Consider the following 23,654-nt stretch of genomic DNA (forward strand, 5'->3'; position numbering starts at 1 on the left):
AAAAAGAAGCCAAAAAATGGCTTTGTACTGTAAAGTTCCATTGATATGAAATTCTAGGAAAACCAAAACTAACGTGGAGTGATAGAAAGACAATCGATAGTTGCACTGCCCAAAGGTGGGGTGAGTGGAAGCAGGAATTAAAAAAAAAATAAGGAGACTTTCAGGGTGTGATAGATATGTACATTATCTTTTGCGGGGGAGCGCAGAGGGAGAGAAACTTAGGCAGGCTCCATGCCCAGTGCGGAGCCCGACGCGCGCCTCGATCTCACAACCCCAAGGTTGTGACCTGAGTCGAAATCAAGAGTCAGATGCTTTACCAACTGAGCCACCCTGGATCTCCAGATATGTACATTATCTTGATTGTCGTGATGGTTTCACTGGTACATACAAAGGTCAAACGGTATACTCTAAGTATGCATAGTTATTATATGTCAATTTTACCTCAAGTTTAAAAATGAAATGATATATATGAAAAGAATATTTACACAGCAGTGTGTAGTATACTGAAAGTGAGTAGCATATCACATATACAGAACTGAGTTGGGTTAGGGAAAAAAAAACCCGTGGGAAATAAAAAACCTGGCATCTAAGTATTGTACAATCCCTTAATCCTATTTATAGCATGCTGTTACTAGTAACTGCAAAAATTATTTTCAAATGACACACTGCTTTTATACCAAGGAAGGCTTTTATAAATCTGCTTCCCTAGATGTTAGGATTATTATAAGTATGACTGCACTATCTTCTAAATAATTTAGAATATACAGTTTGACAAGTATGATGAATGTCAGCAGCAACTACAGAACATTTAAAATCGAGACAGTCCTGTAAATGCCAAGGTACATGTTACAGTACTTTTAATTTCTTCAGAGGCTACTAAAATGGCCACCACACCGTAGGAAGGAAAAGCCATGAGTAAATGCAGTATGTTGCACTGAGCTATTTCAGGCGGCCGTTACCTAGAGGCATAACCTAGAAGCTAGGTTGCAAATACTCCGCCCTCTTAACAGTCTCTGAATCTTAAGGACCTGGGCCCATTCTTTTAATTAAAAGACTAATCAATGCTCTACTAGCATTTGGCTAATAACCATTTTCCCCATATCCACATTATATTCCAAGTTTCCACTTATTAGTCTATGAAATTACCAGAAAGTAAGACTATTTCATGTGGCAACTTCTTCCACAAAAAGGTACCTTTCACATACAATATAAAAATAAAAATATACTTACAGCAGCTACAGGGATAAGAATCTCCACAAATAAACCAGCAAGTGCATGTTTTATATCTTTATCTTTTACTTCTAAGAAATACTGAGCACATTCCTTGAGGGGGAAAGAGGTATAATATTAAGTTCACAAAAGAGGAAGATTTAAGAATTTTCATATCATGATAATTTTGTAAATACTGTCATTTTACCAAAAAGCTAAGGTCAAAACATGCTCAAATTAAAAAAGAAAGTTAATTCACACTTGTGACAAATTTAACAGTTGGAGTAAGGAATTAATAATGATGTCATTAATTTATATACATTTGTTTCTTTTAAAAAGTCATGAAGAGCAAGAATAACCTGTGAGGCTAATTCTAATCCTTGCAATGGAGAAAGTATATCACCTGCATGAACTGAAATGATGCTTCAAAATCTTCTACAGGATACATTTTCACTCGAAAAAATTTCATTCCCATTATTAAGCTGATGATGCTTTGAACCACATGTGGGCTCTGTTCCTTTTGCCGTAGTTCTTTCAATTCTGTCACAAACTTCTTCCTCACAGCCTGAAACCTTTAATATACACGAATATATAATATGATATGAATTTAAAACACTAACTTCCCACATGATATTCAACATGGAAATCTTTAGATATTGTACCTAAACATCATCTCTTTTCTTGGCCCTCCTCAAAATTACCAGAAAAGCATAGAGAAAAACAAAGTTATTTGTCATTCCGAATCCGCTGTTCATTTATTTTAAAATTACAAGTTCTATAAGGAGATAAAATAAGATTTCTTTATTCCTATCATAGCATCAGTACAGCTCCATTACCATTTAATAATCATAATAAAAACAAAATCAAATAATCCACCCATAAAACGTCCCCCTGTAAATCAGATAGTGTCTAATTTTTAAGGCTCCTTTTTATAAAGTCTTTAATTTGAGTTATACGGAGAACAAATTAGGGACTACAAATTTGTTCAAAGACATGAACCAATCAGTTTTAGACCACTATCACTTAAAATTAATTTCTCCTTATACTGGAGAAAAACTGAAGGAGAGGAATGGGAGAACATGGTCTCACACAATGGGAATAAGCGAAAGAACCCGAAATGCTTTCAAATATAAGCACCATCCTGGATTCAAATGACCACAACTGATAAGGGGTGTTTTTCTGTTTACACTCCAAAAAGATACCTAACAATTTAATAACCAATAATACTTAATTTCCCCCCTCTACAAAATATCAAACAGCTCAAGATTTTACTATTAATGTTACTTGGGGAAACCAGTTCCTGAAAATAAAAATGACAAATGAAGCATATTTTCCAATTGTCAGTGACTACAGAGGGGGGAAAAAATAGTGCATACTAATGAAATACGGATACATGATAGAAAATACTACTTATCCACTTCCACTTGAGTCTTGGGGAATACAATACCATTTTCCACGAATGTATTCTTTTGCATTTTATAAAGAAAATATAAAGTGGATAAAAACCTTCCCATTGCAATAACACTAGAATCCAAGGGTTTTCTCTTTTATTAAATTTCTCATAATAATTATTAGTCACTAAAATCACAGGAACTAAACATTAACAAGAATTGTAGTTGGCTTCTTAGAATTTAGAAAGGTTTTTATCTGATGATTTCAGGACCAAAGACTCTTTAAATGACATCAAGAAAATCTTCATTGATAACTTTTTACCTCACAAATTTCCCAGTAGCAACAAAGGAAATTCAAAATCTTCCATAGTCTTCAGAGCAACCACAAGATACTAAAGACAAACTTTTTTACTATTTACTATAATGATGGTTCAAGGCAATTCAATAAGTGTAACTCCTAATGAACAACACCTTTATGGAGTAATCTATTACCTCCTTTTTCTTTTTTGGTATCTCTTCTACCTATCCAAAACTCTGGTGCGTTTTAAAACAAATAAGGTAATTAGGAGGAAGACACTGCACTCAGAAATGAAAGTACTCAACTAGAAAGTATTAAAAGTCATTATTAGCTCTGTAGAGTTCTAAAAAAATTAAAAAGACTTAAAAAAACACTTCTCATAGAATAGTTAAAAATAGGCAATAAGGTAATGTCCTGACTATTCCTGGTAATTTCCAACTTCCTCAATTCAGACATTTACGGAAAACCCCAAATAAATGAAAACAAGTTGTGAAATTAATGTATGGATTTAACTTTTAAATCCTCTAAGGAATAGAGCAGCTAAGTAATAAAAGGTGGAGTTCAAAATAAATATGAAAAAAAAATAGATCTAAAACTATTATATTAGTAATGAAGCATTCTAAAACACAAATTGAAATCAGGATTTATAACACTTACTTTGATTGGGCAAGAACCCCTATCACCTCTGCATATAAATCTGCAATAATATGCACATTCCCAGTGTTGGTTCCTGAATATCTAAAACAACAAGAGAACAAATGCATTATCAAATTTTTCTACAAACTCTCCCTAATAAATCTGAAAATTTCTTATCAGGGTGTTATACAGTTTTTTTTCTCTGAAGATTCATCTATAGGATAATAAAAACCACATGAATTTTCTTCTATCTGGATTTTACTGTCATGAAATCTAACCTTCTAATTCTTATGTAAATCCAATCAATAGTTTTAAGAATTATTTTAATAAAATCTTTCCTATGGAGGCGCCTGCCTGGCTACCTCAGTTAGTACAGCATGTGACTCTTTATCTGAGGATCTTGAGTATAAGCCCCACACTGGGCATGGAGCCTTAAAACCAAAAGACCAAAAACCAACAACAGAAAACACCTTTTCTATAAGCATTTGGTGTGGATTCTGAAAGAAAGAAAAGAAAGAAAAGAAAGAAAGAAAAGAAAGGAAAGAAAGGAAAGAAAGGAAAGAAAGAAAGAAAGAAAAGAAACAAAGAAGAGAAAGGAAAGGAAGAAAGGAAGAAAAATTGCTTTGAACTCTAAAAACAAATAATCAATGAGAGTTTGAATTATACTTAAATGGTCTAAACCTGGCCAGCAGACAAAACAATGACCCCAAGCTAGCATTTTACTTACCCTTCCTTATGTTTAAAGTGCTTAAAAGCTAAGTTTAGAACTTCATGAACTAAGGGATCGGGCACAGGATGAACAGGAATCTAGAACAAAAAAATTATCAAGTCAGCAAGAGCTAAGTAGGTTACAAGTCTTTTCTGAGTGTTCTCCACATTTCAACTCATTAAATCAATAAATAACCAGGTTTCCATTTCCATGATATGATCTACTACTACTTAGTCAATCTTCCCTTTTTCTAAGGATGTTACTTTGTCTGAGAATTCAGTTACCCATCTAATTTAATAGGCTCTAAATTTAAGAACGTTAGCTTCATAATCACAAATCCCTGAACTCTGGCCCATAAAGCGGAAAAAGCAGTCGCGATCGCTGATGTGACTGTAATTATTACTGCCCGGAAATTACAAAGACACCCACGTGTACCTCTCTGCGACACCAATAGGAAAGCAATCTCTGGCTGAGCCAGCCACACATTCCATTTGTCTTGATTTTCTATCATAAACAGTAGCCAAAACGACACCAACTTTTCCAATTTAAAACTATTTGTGGCCTTGTTCCTATTAGAAATCTGTCATTTAAATACCTTTGTTTTAATTCTTTAAATGCTCCTTCCTAAGCCATAAAACAAATCAAAATGTTTAAACCAGAAAGTAAAATCCCTGCCCCATCCCCCTTTTATAATCACTATTAATAGCTTAGTATATATCCTTCCAGATTTTTTCCTACACACACCCACACATACACACCTTAGTTTTCTTATTTATTTTTATTATGTTAGTCACCATACAGTGCATCATTAGTTTTTGATGTAGTGTTCCATGACTCATTGTTTGTGTATAACACCCAGTGCTCCATGCAATACATGCCCTCCTCCTTAATACCCATCACCAGGCTAACCTATCTCCCCACCCACTCCCCTCTAAAACCCTCAGTTTGTTTCTAGGAGTTCAGAGTCTCTCATGGTTCATCTCCCCCTCCAGTTTGCCCCCCTTCATTTTTCCCTTCCTTCTCCTAATATTTTCCATGCTATTCCTTATGTTCTACAAGTAAGTGAAACCATATTATAATTGACTTTCTCTGCTTGACTTATTTCACTTAGCATAATCTCCTCCAGTCCCATCCATGTTGATGTAAAAGTTGGGTATTCATCCTTTCTGATGGATGAGTAATATTCCACTGTATATATGGACATCTTTATCCATTCTTCTGTTGAAGGGCATCTTCACTCTTTCCACAGTTTGGCTATTGTGGACATTGCTGCTATGAACATTGGGGTGCATATGGCCCTTCATTTCACTACATCTGTGTCTTTGGGGTAAATACCCAGTAGTGCAATTGCTGGGTCATAGGGTAGCTCTATTTTTAATTTTTTGAGGAACCTCCACATTGTTTTCCAAAGTGGCTGTACCAACTTAGATTCCCACCAACAGTGTAAGAAGGTTCCCCTTTCTCCACAACCTCTCCAACATTTGTTTCTTGTCTTGTCAATTTTTGCCATTCTAACTGGTGTAAGGTGGTATCTCAGTGTGGTTTTGATTTGAATTTCCCTGATGGCTAATGATGATGAACATTTTTTCATGTGTCTCTTAGCCTTCTGTATGTCTTCTTTTGAGAAATGTCTGTTCATGTCTTCTGTCCATTTTTTGACTTGTTTTTTTGGGTGTTGAGTTTGAGAAGTTCTTTACAGATCTTGGATATCAGCCCTTTGTCTGTAGTGTCATTTGCAAATATCTTCTCCCATTCTGTGGGTTGCCTCTTTGTTTTGTTGACTGTTTCCTTTGCTGTGCAGAAGCTTTTTATCTTGATGAAGTCCCAAAAGTTCATTTTCACTTTTGTTTCTCTTCCTTTGGAGACGTGTCTTGAAAGAAATTGCTGTGGCTGATGTAGAAGAGGTTACTGCCTATGTTCTGATGGATTCCTGTCTCACATTGAGGTCTTTCATCCATTTTGAGTTTATCGTGTGTATGGTGTAAGAGAATGGTCGAGTTTCATTCTTCTGTATACAGCTGTCCAATTTTCCCACCACCATTTATTGAAGAGACTGTCTTTTTTCCATTGCATATTTTTTCCTGCTTTGTCAAAGATTATTTCACCAGAGAGTTGAGGGTCCATATCTGGGCTCTCTATTCTGTTCCACTGGTCTATGTGTCTTTTTTTACACACCTGAGTTTTCTTAAAATGATGCATCTTTCCACGTCAGTACTTCAAGCTCCTCCTTTCTTTTCAATGGCCAATACTACTCAGCATATTATAATTTATTCAATGAGCTTCCTATTGCTGAACATTTCATTCCAGATTTTCAATAATCAATATAATGCGATACAATAAACATCGTGTACGTTTAATGTTATATACTTGTATAGTTCCATGGGAGAGAGTCCAAAAGAAGGAACTGATGGATCAAAGATTATAAAAGTTACCACTGATATATATTCAAGGTCTATATATGTGTGGGTCTGTTTTTGAAAAAGCTCACTATTCTATCAATTTTTATATGTTGGTACTAAAATCATAGAGTCTTCATTATTAGACTTTATGAATAAGTTCTGATGTCTGGTACTGAAAATCCCCCTTATTTTTCTTCAGAGAGAGCTTAGCCATTTTTGGCCCACTGTTCCTCCATATTCAACTTAGAGTCACCCTTCGAAGGTACACAAAAAATGTCAGGATTTTCATTGGAGTTGCAATCAATCTATACATCAATTTGGGGCTAACTGTATTCTACATTCACATGGAATATCTTTTCACTTCTTTAAAGGCTTTTGGCAAGGCTTTATAATTTTCTGTTTTTGTCCTTTGATGGGCTTATTTCTAATAAATGTGAAGAGAAGCTTGATTTAATTAGTAATAAGGAGAATGAAAATACACAAGGTATCATTTTACACCTCCTCAATGGGGAAAAGTCTGACAATACCAAATAGTAGAGATAATGTAAATGAATGAGGTTTATAGACATTGCTGGTGTTAAGTTTAAATCAATTTTTTATATAGCCAACAATCAAGTGAAGCAGATCAAGTATGCCACCTCAAAATATGTCACTTTGGCATGAGAATTATTTTGAGCTGAAGGCAACTGACAAAGAGCAGGTGCAAGAAAAGCTCTCCAGCTTTTCTTTTTCTGCCTAAAAGCAGTCTCCCCTCTCTTTCCCACACCAAGAAAACAACAACCGTTATCATCAGAACCAGAAAGCTGACAATGAGATAGGTCTGCACAAAGCTTACTAAACAGCCCTTATCTTCCATTAGTTTCCCCCATAGATTTTCCTTCCCCCAATTTACCACCCCTAGAAGCCCAGACACTTTTCCTTTGTCTTGTCACTTCACAAGGTACTGCTCTTTGTTAAATTTTAGGGCCAACCATTCTTTGTCTTCAACTTCTTTTCCATGAAGACCTCCATATGCGTATGTAATAAACCTTTTCTCCTGTTAATGTGATGTTTCTCAATTTAATTTGTAGGGCTCCAGGAATGAACTTAAGAGGGTGGAGCTCCACTACACTAGCAATTATATGCCTAAGAAAATTATTATGTATAGCTACACACTTCATGGATTAATCCTAGCAACATAATGTTGAGTGAAAAAGTAAGTCCCAGAGGACAACATACAGTATGATACATTTTTAAAGAAAATTCAAAGACAAGAAAAACTTACTATTCAAACATATGAAAACATTTTTTAAAGAAAATAATTAACATAAAAATCAGTATAATGGTAAGAGAATAGCCAGGAAGTGAACTAGGAGAGATTCACATAATTAGGCTTAAGCTATCGGGTTTTTTGGGCCTACAGGTAACCATTATATTGTAAACAAATACAAAGGCAGCCACACAGAGACCAATGATAACAGTGTACCTTGAACCAGGATCATGATTTATCCCATTCTGTGGCCCGAAGTCCAATTAAAACAAAACACATAGGAATTCCACATTTCCCTATTTTTTTTAACTATATATATTACAGAACACCTCATCAATAGGATAAAATCATAATAGAGATTTTAATTTATCAAGAAAGCCACAAACTAGACTGGGGGAAAGAACAGCAGGGAACTCTAATTATTCAGAGATGGTCAGGGAATGTTTCTTGAGGGTTTGATAAAGGGGAGGTTTTTATTTAAAATCTACAAAGGTAAATCAGGAGCCTATCAAGAGGGAGCTGAATTTAGTCCTGAATAACGATCAGGAGCTAGTTCAAACCTAGTAAATAGAAGAGAGGCATTAGAAACAGTAACCACAATTACATTGTAATAAGGGACAAGAGATACAAGAAATCCAGTAAGTAACTACTCATTGATGTGTATTCAGCTCAATGAGAAAGTGACTAAACTCACACAACACAGAGGAGAATACTAGCGTTTTAAAATGCTGTCCAGGGGCACCTGGGTGGCTCAGTCGGTTAAGGGTCTGCCTTCGGCTTGGGTCATGATCTCAGGGTCCTGGAATCGAGCCCCGCATCGGGCTCCCTGTTCAGTGGGGAGCCTGCTTCTCCCTCTGCCCCTCCCCCTGCCTGTGTTCTCTCTGTCGAATAGATAAATAAAAATCTTAAAAATAAATAAATAAAATAAAATGCTGTCCAAGCAGAGGGAGGCATGCAGCTAACACAGCTTTGAAAGGCTCATGGTGAACTTTTACTCCAGGATGGAAGGCTATAGCTTTATCTTGGCTAGGCAGATTGATATTTGTTGTTGAACAGAGGAGGATCAGAGAGAGCATTTGTCTCAGATTTCCTAGAAATTGGGACCATCCTAAAGGCCTGTACCTGGAATCCAATTTGAAGAAAATGAAGAAAATGTGCTTCATCACAAAATCAAATAGGGATTAAGTGAGGAAGCAGCTGTAATCCAAACTCTACCTTTCTTAGTTCTCAATGAACCTTTTAAAAGTAGTAGCCTGATAGAGAAGTCTATTCATCTGTTTGTAGAAGCCAAGATTTGAAAATCCCATGTTAATAAATTGTACAGAAACGGAATTTATTCTACACAGGAAGGTTCAAGAATTCAGACTCTACAAGAATAATCTCAACCTCTGTCCCACATTGGAAGACTAAATTTTAAACCCAGGATTTCTTTAGCAACTAGAAATACTTAACTAGGAAGTTCATGATTGACTATATAATTATAAAAAGCTTTTCAGGGGTGCCTGGGTGGCTCAGTCGGTTAAACATCTGCTTTGGCTCAGGTCATGACCCCAGAGTCCCAGGATCGAGCCCCCCATCAGGCTCCCTGCTCAGTGGAGAGTCTGCCTCTCCCTCTCCCCTGCTCCTTCTCTCTTGCTCTCTCAAATAAATAAAATCTTTAAAAAAAAAAAAAAAAAAAAAAAGCTTTTCAGGGACACCTGGGTGGCCCCATTGGTTAAGCATCTGCCTTCAGCTCAGGTCATGATCCCAGGGTCCTGGGATCGAGTTCTGCATCAGGCTCCCTGCTCTTTGGGGAGCCTACTTCTCTCTCTGCCTGACACGCACCCTGTTTGTGTTCTCTTTCTCCCTCTGACAAATAAATAAAATCTTTAAAAAAAAAAAAATTAAAAAAAGCTTTTCAATCTTTTATAGGCAGACACTTCCTCATAGAAGTGTAACAGTCATGTTCTGTCGATATAGGAATTTCAGAACATTGCTGATCAATTAAGTAGAGGCATGACAATCTTTTACTTGGTACTCTGAATACCTCTTTTTAGGACAGTACTATTATCTCATATTAAGAAGAAACTCAAAACAGTATTCCCAAAGTGCTCCTTTTTTTACACACCAAGCTGATGAATTTATTATAAGTAAACTATAATCGGGGCGCCTGGGTGGCTCAGTCGTTAAGCGTCTGCCTTCGGCTCAGGTCATGATCCCAGGGTCCTGGGATCGAGCCCCACATCGGGCTCCCTGCTCTGCGGGAAGCCTGCTTCTCCCTCTCCCACTCCCCCTGCTTGTGTTCCCTCTCTCACTGTGTCTCTCTCTGTCAAAATAAATAAATAAAATCTTTAAAAAAATAAAATAAGTAAACTATAATCAAACCTTTATACAATAAATAAAAACATTTTCTTCACTATAATGATAAAAGTGTAGAAAGACCATGGATTTTGGTTTAATCAAGCCAAAGCTTCTCTTTTTACTAGTTATATAACCTTGAGCAAGTTTCCCTTTCCCTACCTTAAAACATAGACAACAGACTGGAACTCTATAATCAATGGCCCTGAGAGAATGAAAAATCGAGTATAATACAATTGGAGATTGATTCTTGTCCTCTCACCTTTTCCATCTTTTTCTAAAAGGGACTAGGCCAAAATTCTTACCTCCTGAGAAAGCAGGGCACACAAAGGGACTAGAATACAAGGATGGAGATACTGAGGGGAGAGCCTGGTACGGAAAATGGCAGGAAACCAGGGCCCATTCGAGAAGCAAGGAGGCAGATGTAGTGTCCCAGCTGATCTTCCCTCAACTGGGCCCATAAATAGGCCCTAGGGTAACAAAAACAACTACTATCATCAATGCTGCTGTCCCATGCATCCCAGTCAGCCCTGTGGCTACCCACTGATGGTTAAAATGGAGCAGACACCTACCACCAGGGGCTGACAAACTTCAGTAGGGAAGAGGCTGTCCGTGGATCAAGCAGCCTGGCTCCCAGAACCTATTCTAGAATTCATGGCGCTAATCATACAGGCTGGCTGCAGACATTTCACTGACCTTGCAATAATGCAACTCTGCATTTTATGTGATTTAATTTTTTACACTCCACTTACTGTGCTGTGGTTTTCCCAGACTGATTTCCTCACAGGAATGTTTAGTGCGCTCTAGGCCAGAGATACGATATACAGGTTAACTCAAACCTGTAATTTCTCCTCAACTGTCTTATTTGGTCCGGCGATGTCTGATGCCTACCAATGACAGCTAGGGGCACTCTTAGCCATGCTATATACTCTATTACTCCCCTACCATGGCCACCATCAACCCCTTTTATGCGTCTGTGTGTCAGGTATTAGGTAGGCATTTTTATAAATATTACCTGTAACACTTAGTCTTACAGGGTAGATGATTGTCCCCTATTTTACAGATGAGGGAACTAAAGTTCGGAAGCTGATGTGTACTTCTCTAGAAAATACTGTATGCCCAGTTTCCGACATATAAAAATGCATTGAATAAAGGAAACAAATAAGGAAAGAAAGCTTTCAATTTTATCATATTGTACCCAGAAAAGAGACACAGAAATAGAAGTGAAAGAAGAAACAGGTCTTATCTTTAATTTTTGGAAGAAAAAAAGGACCACCTCTAAACATTTTAAGAATGAACATTTTCAGGATGCACAGACATTCTTAAAATCCCTATTTCTCCCCTTATGTTCAGTAATAATAATGATAGTAATAATAAAATCATTCTCAAACTGATTCTCAGAAAAAGGCAGCGGGGTGTGGGTGGGGGCAGAATCCTATTTCAGCTTATAGAGGAAAAGTTCTACTTTCATGGAGTAACATTCCCACCCATAGTATCAAGACTTTTTCAGGTCTTGTCATTTGAGATTTTAGAAGCAGCTCTAATTCTACTGCAACATTCCAGAAGGATATATATCTAGTAGACTCTAAAGAATACCCGGGGGCGCCTGCCTGGCTCAGTCAGAGGGTCATGCAACTCTTGACCTCAGAGTCATGCATTCCAGCCTCACGTTGCATATAGAGATTACTTAGAAAACTTAAAAAAAAAAAATTACCCAAGTTTTATTCCAAGGCCATTCCCACCACCACCTCCCAAACTTTAATGCTTTTATCACAACATCAAAGTGAAAAATAACAAAATCAGGGTAAGATATGGATACTGTGGAGTCAGTGAGGCTCATTCATTACCTAAGTGACCAGCTTTCAGTGCAAAGGGGAATGAATACATTTAGTCTCAGAAAAATCACAAATAACTGCATAATCTTCAGGGAACTCATCCACATCGAAAATGCAAATGTTAAATCTGAAAATACTAAAGATGTACTCCACCTTCTGATACTTCACAATAGCACAAATAAAACTAAGCCAAGAGCTGGAAGTGGTTTACAAACCAAGTTTCCCAATCTTATTTGTTTCAAAGAGCAAATGTCTGACTAAAATTTCATATGAAAAGAAAATTGCTTCAAACTTTCTAAAGGTTTATGTTGCCGTTTAATCATGCTTTTGCTATGAATTTGAAAGCCTTTGGTATCAACATGCTAAAATTGGTAGTTGGCCATGACCCCAAAATTATGTTTGACTTTCTTGAAAAAATAAAATCAGTCCTCTATCATCTTGAATTACTTTTGTTCCCACAGTGAATCACACTCATTTCATCACATTTATACTAACTCAATTCTTTGTCTAATTTGTCATGATTAAAACTTTAATTTTCCAAGATGCTGGCCATTTCACCTAATTTTGTATCACTCATTTTACCAATATTTCTATTATTAATGGGAGAAAACTTGGAATAAAACAGTGAACTAACTTTATAATCATCAGCCAGTCACTAAATTAAGAACATTTCTTTATCTGCAAGATGAAAATAACAGATAATACTTATGGAGCACTTTCCATGTCCCAGGCGTTACTGTATTTAATGCTTATGATTCTACAAAAATGATATTATCATCCCTCTTTTACAGACGGGGGAAAAAGGTAGTGGATAATAACTTGCCCAAATTACACAGCAAGACAATGACAGAGCTGAGATGAAAACACTTGCCCTGTCTGTCTCCCAGTTTTATTACAATGACCGGCTGATACAAAGGATATAGAGCCCTCAGGCGTTATGAAGAGTTCTACACACGCATGAAGACATGACAAATTATTCAAGAAACAAAAAAACGTATAATATATGAGGTCAAGGACTAATCCGTAAAGAATATTTACTCCTCCTTATGACTGGCCCAACCATGTATCAATACTTCAGTACTCCTGGGACCGTCCGTCTCATCAAAATAAAACTGAGTCACGTTTTAATATGTCTCTTATAGTGGGGCAAAAGTAAAAATCCTATTAAATTCAAGATATATTACATTGATTAGTCTCCAGATCTATTAAACCCTACATCACTTTGACACAGTAGAAAATTGGGTTAGTTTGTCATGATATTTCAGAAAGCTCTATTGATTTTTACTTCATTTTCTCTGGTTTTATTAGTTTTGAAGAAGTGAAAAAGACTTCCTTTTACTGGGGAAAAGAAAAAACACCTATGTCAGATTTTTAATAAATAAAGTATCTCTGTGTTCTTTGTGACAGATTTTATTCTTTCATGGGTGCATTTGAGTGAAAGTATGAGGATAATGAGTAAAAGAGAGAAAACAGTAAGTGGAAAGGCCACTGTAGGTTGGAACAATATGGTGACAGAACCAAAAAACAGAGCTTTGCTATTAAAGCTGTTGTAGGGATGCCTGGGTGGCTCAGTTGGTTGGGCGCCTGCCTTCGGCTCAGGTCATGATCCCAGGGTCTTGGGATCAAGCCCCGCATCCCTGCTCATCGGGAAGCCTGCTTCTCCCTCTGCCTGACACTCCCCCTGCTTGTGCTCTCTCTGACAAATAAATAAATAACATCTTTAAAAAAAAAAAGCTATTGTATTTCTTTTTTCATACTTTGAGTCCATTTCAACCATGGATCTGAAGGGATTTTGTGGAATGAACCTGAAAAATGTGCCCCATGGAAGTTTATAGATCCAATGATTCTCTCCTCCAGAAGAGCCATCTGGATTATTTTTTAAGAGGAGAAGGAAGGAGGACGAAGACCAAGAGGATGGGGAAGGCGAAAGGACAGGGGAGGGAGAGGGGAAGAGGAGAGAGAGAAACTGACATAGGGCTTTCTGTGCACGGAAGCCCTGAAACTGCAATTTGGGGCACCTTTCAGAGGAGACACCGAATGGCAAGTAAAAGAATGTCCTGGGAAACAAAGGAGAAAAGGCACCATGGAGCCAGATCAGAGAGGGGCCTGAATGTCTGGGGGAACTTACAATTTCTCCTGCTAAAAGAAGAAAACCTGCATTATTGAATCAAGCAAAGAAGTGCAAAATGTTGGTTACCAAACCACTCACATGACCTACATGGGCACACAGGAGATGCTAGAGGTCAACCACAATGAGTCCTAGGCAAAGTCTAGTCATGGTCAGTGGCCGCTCTGGTCCAAAGCTCTTCTATCCCTAATTACACTGGCCTCAGGGTCTTAGGATCCCAGCGAAACGGAGATCACAGAAAGCAAACCTGGCTTGTTAGCACAACTCCCAGAGGAAACTTCTTTCCTACACCTAGGGCAAGACCTTTATGAAAGGCACAAATTAATTAAAATGATTTTCACCTTCGATTAACTCACTTATCTGTTTTTCACATTTCAAACTTGTATGTGCAGATTTCAGATATTCAGACTTCAATGATTTTTCACATGTTACAAAAACAAAGGCAAAGTATAAAGAAATACATCATTCAAATAATTTTATATTGCCTCTGTCAAAAAAAATTGGCTGTCAATTAACTTTATAGCTAACATTTGCTGTTTGTTTTCATATTATATATTCTACTTCATTTTGTATAACAAAAACAAAATCCCTATCCAAACAGGTCATATGCAAAATGTGATTTTTTTTTTTCTTTTAGGTTTCCTAACTTTTTCAAAACATCACAGTGTACGTGGCTGGAAATATGTGGCTTGTGTTTGATAACTTTTTAAAGACTACAAACTCAAGAATACTTTCATGCATTTGAACAAAGTAGTTGATTTTAGTAAATAAAAAAACAAAAATGGACCCCCCCCCCCAAAAAAAACCCTTTCAAAATCAGTACAGGTATTTATATGTATTTAAATGTATACCTGTACTGATTTTTAGTAATAAAAATATACATGATACCAGACTTCGGATGTTAAACTCATGAGTGCAGCGTGAGCACATGCCAGCATCCTAACCAACACTGAATAGACATTAAAACATTATCTTGAGGTGTTTTCACTTGTCCAAAAACCATTCGCACTTGACAATTCAGTGTTCCCCATGTCAAAGTGCCCCTATCCCTTAACTGTAACTGCACAATTACTACATGTTGGAACGCAGGCTTGATGGCTTCAGAAGAGAAATTCTTTGAAAGTGGACTGAAGTCGACGAATGACAGGCAGACTATATTCACAGCTAAAGCCCCACATGTAACCCAATTTCCATTCAGCTCAATTTTGCTAACAAGATCTCCTATCTTAGACGGCATTTTACAAGGGTAAAATGAATAGGAAATGATAGGTACAATCCATGAAAGCCCCAGGCACCTGAAGGACGTGTAATTATATTATAGAAATCTAGCTAACGTGGGCCAGAATTTTAGACATAACATCCTAAATAAGGTAAATGAAACATGAAGGCAAAATAAGAATAAGAAACATAAACTCTGCAGACAAAAGAGCTTCTTACCTGCTTTAGAACTTCAACTAAAACTAAACAAAAAATGAAATCTACTGCTAAGTCTCTCCTTTCAAGAAGATAATCTCTTTCACGTTGTTGTTCATCCCTGAAACAAGAACCCCAAATTAGGATTGCACTTAAGACCATAAATCTTAAAATAGCTATTGGTTAACAGTTCGGTTATTTACTGAGCTCCTCGTAAGCATGGTGTCCTACGGCAGCTGACTGTTCAAGCTGTTCTTAAATTACCCAATGTATGTACACTCTCATTTTCTTTCTCTTGTTGGGTATTTCGTACAGTACTGATGAACACGTCACTACTATATCTGTCAGAAATTAAACCCATTCTAAAGCAATCAGTTAAGAAAAATATTTTAAATTTTATTTAGAAAATCTAACATTACTCCATATTTGATTAGTATTTTTTTTAATTAAGAACTGAAATAAAAGTAGTAACTCTTCTGATGAAAATAGAGTGCCAGCTAACTTCTTGCATATCTAAGGTGAAAAATCACAAGTGGCATCAAATAAAGTCCAATTCCAAACAACGGATCATCTCCTGAACACAGACAGATGTTCTATGCAAAGCCACCTCCCTGGCAAATTCGAAGAAGGGAAAGAGAAGTTCTGGGATTTGAGTACCAAGGAGAGTCTCACGGTATCATAATATAGGGTTTGGCAGTCCTCCTGTATCACAATTGCTTCCCTTCACAAACCATAGGAACGGGACCTTCTTTGAATATTTTCTTAACTTCAACTATTAAAGGTCCGCATTGAAGTACTGAAATGATGCTCCTGAAATTCATTTTTGCATAACTATCCCAGTGATGAGTACCATGGAGATCCATCGACCTTAACTGGTACCTTCCCTTGATTTACAGTTAAGTATGGACTATGCTTTCCCTTTACTATCAGTTTCATAACAAAAGTAATCAATGTTTTTCCTTAGAAACCAAACAATACCGGTCTTGGGTTGAGAACATTATCGCCCCCTTCAACAAAAGGATTTCAATTCTAGGTAGAAGAGTGGAAAATGAGCCACTTACCCCTTAGACTTTGTGCTAGACCGAGGCCTGTACTCATAGGATTCATCTTCAGTTCCATTCTGGCGTCTGTACCAGTCAAACAAGGTGCGAAGTAAGGAAGGGAGACAGTGCTCTGCTACTGAGCTCATAGAGCTTATCAACTGAAAACATAAGATATTACCAGAAGATAAAATACATCATCAAGGTACCACACTCCTAACTATTAGCCATCACTGGCAAATGATTAACATTTCTAGGATAAACAGAGTAACTCAAATGCGATAAATGTGTTTTAAAATAAAAATAAGAATTAGGGGTTTATCCAAGTAACAAAGTGGGCTAAGTTACCCACTTTTATAATACCCACTATTAATATATAATACCCACTATTAAACTTTGCCCACATCCATTCAGTTTAGCTTAGCAGCTTTCCACCTTTTTCCTGCCTCCATATGCTACTCACATATGTAAAAACATGACCCTTAGTAATATCCCTGATTATACAGAAGGATACCTATGGGAGAACTGGTATGCATAACATGAGAAAACCACACCTGCCTCCTTCCCCCTGACCAGTTCCTCCTCTATACTCACGTGAACAAAAGGTTGTAAATATTGCCACTAGAATGAGTGAAGAGATGGAGGAACAGAGAAGACTATGTTATGTTAGAAACTGTGCAAAAGTAAACTTTGTATCGTTCTGATGTGGAACAGAGAATTTTATAATTACATTATTAATTCGTGACACCCACACATGAACATATTAGAAATGTGTTGTAACAAGCTTTTAAAGCTTAGAATATAGAAGCAGACAGCATAAAGATAAATGTAGTGGGATGAACAACTGCTATTCAATTTGAGGCATCCCTGAAACTATCTGATTCTAGGTGAATATCAAATCAATTTCACAAACGAACTCAGCGTTCCTGGAGCGGCAGTTAAGAGGCACACCAGCCATCCTTAGCAAGCAGTCCCCAGGGTCACTCTTCATCTGGAGGATCTCGAGCAAAAAATCGCTCTTCATGAGAATTTCTGATCTGATGCAACTCATTGCTCATAAAATTAATATTTCAAAGTATACAGTCAAACATGCTTCACTCCTTTTTTCTTAACTAAAAAATGATGGGTTGCAGAAATACTCAAGGTCTTGTTCAGGTCCAGGACTGTAGAAAGTGTCAGTTAATGAAGATAAATTGATACCTCTAGGAATTAAACATTTACTTTTCCTAATATTTGATAGCCTTCATATAACTTCCAAATGTACTTCATTCAAGGAAATAGAAAAGAATGAAAGTTTTATTTGATTGTGTAAGCTCTTTTTCTTTTTCCTTATCTCTGCCTTCCTTTAATCATGCTTTTATTTATAATTACCATAATTTGACAGGTAAATAGTTTCTAATATAGGAAATTAAACTAAAAATAAGATTCTAATTTAACTAATTTTTCAAATTTATATTTTATTAACAATGAACAGTATCACTCAAAGGCAATCCTTTTAATATCTAAAGAAGGAACAATAAAATTACCATCCATTATTTTAAATATAAAGTTTCTACCACACTTGGCTTTTTACTGTGGAAAAAAAACTGAACTATGGGGCACGACTATTTAAAGTTTCATTAATCATTTACACAAAAAAAAACAACAAATGGATATATTCCTTAAAAACACTGTTTAATAGGATTTCAAATTCTGATTATACATTTATTCATTAGTGGATTTAAGATCTGAATAATCTAAATACCTTTAAAATAATATAGTAATAAAATAAATAAAAATTACTAATTAGTAATAATTAATACCTTTTGCAGTAGCATTGAGATTTGAAGAGCCTTATATAAAGTGATCTTAATATTACTTTAACAGAGAATTAGCCTTCCTATCTATGGTTTCTTCTTAGACCAGTGGCTACTCACTAAGTGTATGCATCAGAATCCCCTAGGAGCTATTGTAAAATACAGGTGCTGGAGCACTGCTCTTGGTAATTCTGATTCAGAATTGGGTCAGAATCCAGAAAATACAATATCTTGTTAAGTGTCCACCAGGTAATTCTAGCCAGTCATCCTTATCTAGTCAATTAAACTAATATGAACATTAATCTCTGTTTCCCAGATACATAATTATGAGAATAGTAGTACAGGAATACTAGGTACAAATGGAGAGCTAATCTGGGTTATTGGTTTTTGCAAACAATATATAATAAAACAATTCTTGAATGAACATAATTATGACAGAAGAGGAAAGAATTAACATTATAGGAATATCACACTCAATTTTAGGTATTAATGTTCTATCTTAAGGTTCTGATAGCCCCAACAAGAAAAAACAAAAGTTAAAAGCTAAAATACTATGGGGCACCTGGATGGTTAAGTGTCCAACTCTTGATTTCAGCTCAGGTCATGATCTCAGGGTTGTGAGACTGAGCTTCATGTCGGGCTCCATGCTAGGCATGGAGCCTGCATGGAGCCTGCTTAAGATTCTCCCTCTCCCTCTTCTGTCCACCCCCTTCTGTCCCTTTCTTTAAAAAAAAAAAAAAAAAAAAAGGTAAAATATTATTATGTGAGAATTGTGTGAATTGGTACACCAGGGAAGATTGAGGTATGTTAATTGGAAACGTTTTAAGAAAATTTCAAAGGGCACAATAAAGAGATTACCAATGAAAAGTAAAAGTTTTAAGATGCTAAATGACAGAAACCGGGGCACCTGGGTGGCTCAGTTGGTTAAGCATCTGCCTTTGGTTCAGGTCATGATCCCGGGGCCCTGGGATCGAGTCCCACATCGAGATCCCTGCTCAGCAGGAAGCCTGCTTCTCCCTCTCTCTCTACTACTCCCCCTGCTTGTACTATCTCTCTCTCTGTGTCAAATAAAATCATAAAATAATAAATGACAGAAACCAATCAAGTTCACAGATCATTCCATGAACTATAAAGTTCAAAGTTCATAACTCCTTCTATTTACTTTGTTAAAAAACAAACTACCAATTTCAGACTGAATCTAATGTGTAATGATATAAAGGATCACTAAACAAAATAAAATAATTTCTTAATATTGGATATATTTGGACCAGACTGTTAGGATGAACATTTTCCTTTCAGGAAAATATATCCCCCCGAAATTGGCATACCTGGTCAAACTGAAGATCTTCACCTCTTTGAAGAGATCTAGACAATGGCTTCTCCTATGGTAAAAAAAAAAAAAAAAAAAAAAAAAAGCATATATACAAAATATGAGAAATCTTATATATATTAACAGATTCATGAGTTGGTTTTGTTTTTGTTTTCATTTGTAATTAGATTTTAAACAAAGGTAAGACTCCCTCTTTTTAATACACACACACACACACACACTTGCTACTACATACACAGAATACCTCTTTGGAAAAAAAAGAAATAAGTGTTTGCAAATGGGGAAAGAAACTGGATAGTTAGGATAAAGGGAGGGTTGGGGACTGGGAGTGGAAAGTTGTTACTACAAAGATTTTTGTACCATTTGAACTTGCGTATCACAGAAGCCAAGGGAAAAGAGTACTACATAAAGAAAGAGCATATTGACAGTGAAACATGATACTTTGGTGAGGTGACCTTTCAGTATGGTTGCTTCCTATTAAGTTAAGCTTCCAGTTTAGTGTTGTGTCTTCCTTCAGCACACAACAGTACTGGAACCTTTTTCTTTTTTTTAACTTTCCATTTGTTATGTTCATTTATTTGCTGAAAAAACAACTGAGTTCCTACTATGAGCAAGCAACATCCATGAACCAAAGAGGACTCAGAGGACTCATTGTGGAAAGCTTAGACCCTTTAATCTTCAAACAATGGGTCTGGGGACATAACTGGTAGTAAAGTCTCTCCACCCTCTCTCACCTGCATGTGCACTCTTCCTTGCTTATATGAAGAAATGACTCAAAAGAGGTCAGTCCAGATTACTGTCTAAAGTTAGTATAGAAAGAGTGTCATGGGGGGGGCACCTGGGTGGCTCAGTCAGTTAAGTATCCCACTCTTGATTTTGGCTCAGGTCATGATCTCAGGGTCATGAGATCAAGCCTCACATTGAGATTCTCTCTCTCCCCCCACTCTCCCTCTCTGGAAGGGAGGAAGGGAGGAAGGGAAGAAGGAAGGACAGAAGAAGGAAGGACAGAAGAAGGAAGGACGGAAGGAAGGACGGAAGGAAGGACGGAAGGAAGGACGGAAGGAAGGACGGAAGGAAGGAAGGAAGGAAGGAAGGAAGGAAGGAAGGAAGGAAGGAAGACATTGGGGGCATAAAGGGGCCTCCACCCAGTAGAAAACAAAGGAGTGAAGGAATGGGCGTGATTCTATGTTGCAATGGGTTGAGAGGAAGGGGGAGCAAAGAAAATCCTAGACAGATAGAAGTTTTGATGGACACTGGACACTCTGATGGTTAATTTTATGTCACAGGTTACCCTGTGATATTTGGTCAAACATTTTCTGGGTGTGCCTATGAGGATGTTTTGGGATGAGATTAACATTTGAATTGGTGGACTGAGTAAAGCAGGTAGATTAAGACTCCCTTATGTGGGTGGGCTTCATCTAATCAGTTGAAAGCCTGAGCAGAGCCAAAAGGCTGACCCTCCCTGGAGTAAGAAGGTACTCCTGCCTGACTACACTGAGCTAGGGCATCAGTCTAGCCCTACCCCTTTGCCCATGTCAAACTGAAACATGGGCTTTCAGACTGGAGCTTACACTACCCACTCTCCTGGGTCCCCAGCCTGCCCACTGCAGACCTTGGGACTTCTCAGCCTCCAGGATCATGTGAGCCAATTCCTTCCAATAAATCTCTCTTTATACACACATACCCTATTGGTTCTGTTTCTCTGGAGAATCCTAATAAAAACATCATTTCTGATTTAATTTCCTCTTTGATCCAAAGACAGAATATGTCCCGGGGGCGGAGGAGGGGGGAATGTGTTCTACATTTACAAACAGCATAAGAAGGACATTATCTAAGCAGTTAAAAATACGAAGCAACATCAAAGTACAACAATGGGGAATTTGGGTCAAAAAAATCATGGTATAGCTACACATCAGAGTATTGTATAGCCAGTAAAGTGACAGGTAGAACTAAATTTGTAGATTGGGAAAATGTTCTCAATGTATTAATTAAATTAGAGAATAACAGATATAATCCTCTTACAAAAGGATAAAATGTATATATGGTGGTATATACATATATAAATACATTTAAAGCTCTAGAAACATATTTACCACATACTAGTAATAAAAACAGAGTAATAGGTTGTTTTGTGGTTGAACAATTAGCTTACTTTTATTTTCTGTACTTTCTACAAAGAATGCAGATTACTTCCTCTCATTCTTAAACTTGAGGGCTGTTCTTGAGTTTCCCATTCTTAGTGGTATCCAGCAAATCCATTTAATTTTAGAACAATGTAGTGCACAACCATGAAAGTTATGGTTACAGAACAGACATGTTTTAAAATATGAGAAAAACAATGTAACTAAACAAAATCATGAATTATGAAGAAGTGATTTTCTCTTTTTTTAAGATTTTTAAAAAAATATTTTATTTATTTTTATTTTTTTTATTCTTATGTTAATCCCCATACATTACATCATTAGTTTTAGATGAAGTGTTCCATGATTCATTGTTTGTGCATTAACACCCAGTGCTCCATGCAGAATGTGCCCTCCTCAATACCCACCACCAGGCTAACCCATCCTCCCACCCCCCTCCCCTCTAGAACCCTGTTTGTTTTTCAGAGTCCATCGTCTCTCATGGTTCGTCTACCCCTCCGATTTCCCCCCTTCATTCTTCCCCTCCCGCTACCTTTTTTTTCTTAACATATATTGCATTATTTGTTTCAGAGGTACAGATCTGAGATTCAACAGTCTTGCACAATTCACAGCGCTTACCAGAGCACATACCCTCCCCAGTGCCTATCACCCAGTCACCCCATCCCTCCCACCCCACCCCCCACTCCAGCAACCCTCAGTTTGTTTCCTACAATTAAGAAATCCTCATATCAATGAGATCATATGATACATGTCTTTCTGTTTGACTTATTTCACTCAACATAATACCCTCCAGTTCCATCCATGTCGTTGCAAATGGCAAGATCTCATTCCTTTTGATGGCTGCATAATATTCCATTGTATATATACCCCACATCTTCTTTATCCATTCATCTGTCGATGGACATCTTGGCTCTTTCCAGTTTGGCTATTGCGGACATTGCTGCTATAAACATCGGGGTGCACGTACTCCTTTGGATCCCTACTTTTGTATCTTTGGGGTAAATACCCAGTAGTGCAATTGCTGGATCATATGGTAGCTCTATTTTCAACTTTTTGAGGAACCTCCATACAGTTTTCCAGAGTGGCTGCACCAGCTTGCATTCCCACCAACAGTGTAGGAGGGTTCCCCTTTCTCCGCATCCCCGCCAACATCTGTCGTTTCCTGACTTGTTAATTTTAGCCATTCTGACTGGTGTGAAGTGGTATCTCATTGAGGTTTTGATTTGGATTTCCCTGATGCCGAGCGATATTGAGCACTTTTTCATGTGTCTGTTGGCCATTTGGATGTCTTGAAGAAGTGATTTTCAAATCTAGCTGTCACCAAACCTCCATGTACATGCCTGTATGTTTCTATACATTTAGCTTTAAAGATCTTTTTAAAAAATATTTTATTTATTTATTTGGCAGAGAGAGCAAGCGAGCGAGCATGAAAAGGGAGAACAGCAGAGGGAGAGGGAGAGGCAGGCTCCCCACCGAGGAGGGAGCCCGACACGGGGCTCAATTTCAGGACCCCAGGATCATGACCTGAGCCGAAGGCAGACGCTTAACCGACTGAGCCACCCAAGTGCCCCAACTTTAAAGATCTCTTAAGAACTATTCTCTGTATATGGGGCACCTGGGTGGCTCAGTCGGTTAAGCGACTGCCTTCGGCTCGGGTCATGATCCTGGAGTCCCGGGATCGAGTCCCGCATCGGGCTCCCTGCTCAGCAGGGAGTCTGCTTCTCCCTCTGACCCTCCCTCCTC

General features: G+C 37.4%; 1 protein-coding gene across 9 annotated transcripts in view; it reads right to left on the reverse strand.

Annotated features, from left to right (window-relative positions):
• Nucleotides 1-23,654, reverse strand: part of FRYL (FRY like transcription coactivator) — a 259,892-nt gene that overhangs the window by 111,261 nt on the left and 124,977 nt on the right. For all 9 annotated transcript variants that reach the window (XM_064584457.1, XM_064584461.1, XM_064584460.1 and 6 more), the window contains 7 exons: nt 19,769-19,822; nt 16,666-16,805; nt 15,629-15,725; nt 4,262-4,341; nt 3,556-3,636; nt 1,613-1,781; nt 1,231-1,323 (listed from right to left, as the gene is read on the reverse strand). In XM_064584457.1, coding sequence (XP_064440527.1) covers nt 1,231-1,323; nt 1,613-1,781; nt 3,556-3,636; nt 4,262-4,341; nt 15,629-15,725; nt 16,666-16,805; nt 19,769-19,822 — 714 coding nt within the window. The remainder of the gene's footprint in view (nt 1-1,230; nt 1,324-1,612; nt 1,782-3,555; nt 3,637-4,261; nt 4,342-15,628; nt 15,726-16,665; nt 16,806-19,768; nt 19,823-23,654) is intronic.

This window comes from Mirounga angustirostris, unplaced genomic scaffold, assembly GCF_029215605.1.
Source record: "Mirounga angustirostris isolate CCGP_5_RB_7025 unplaced genomic scaffold, mMirAng1.0.hap1 SCAF_2, whole genome shotgun sequence".
NCBI lineage: Eukaryota > Metazoa > Chordata > Mammalia > Carnivora > Phocidae > Mirounga > Mirounga angustirostris.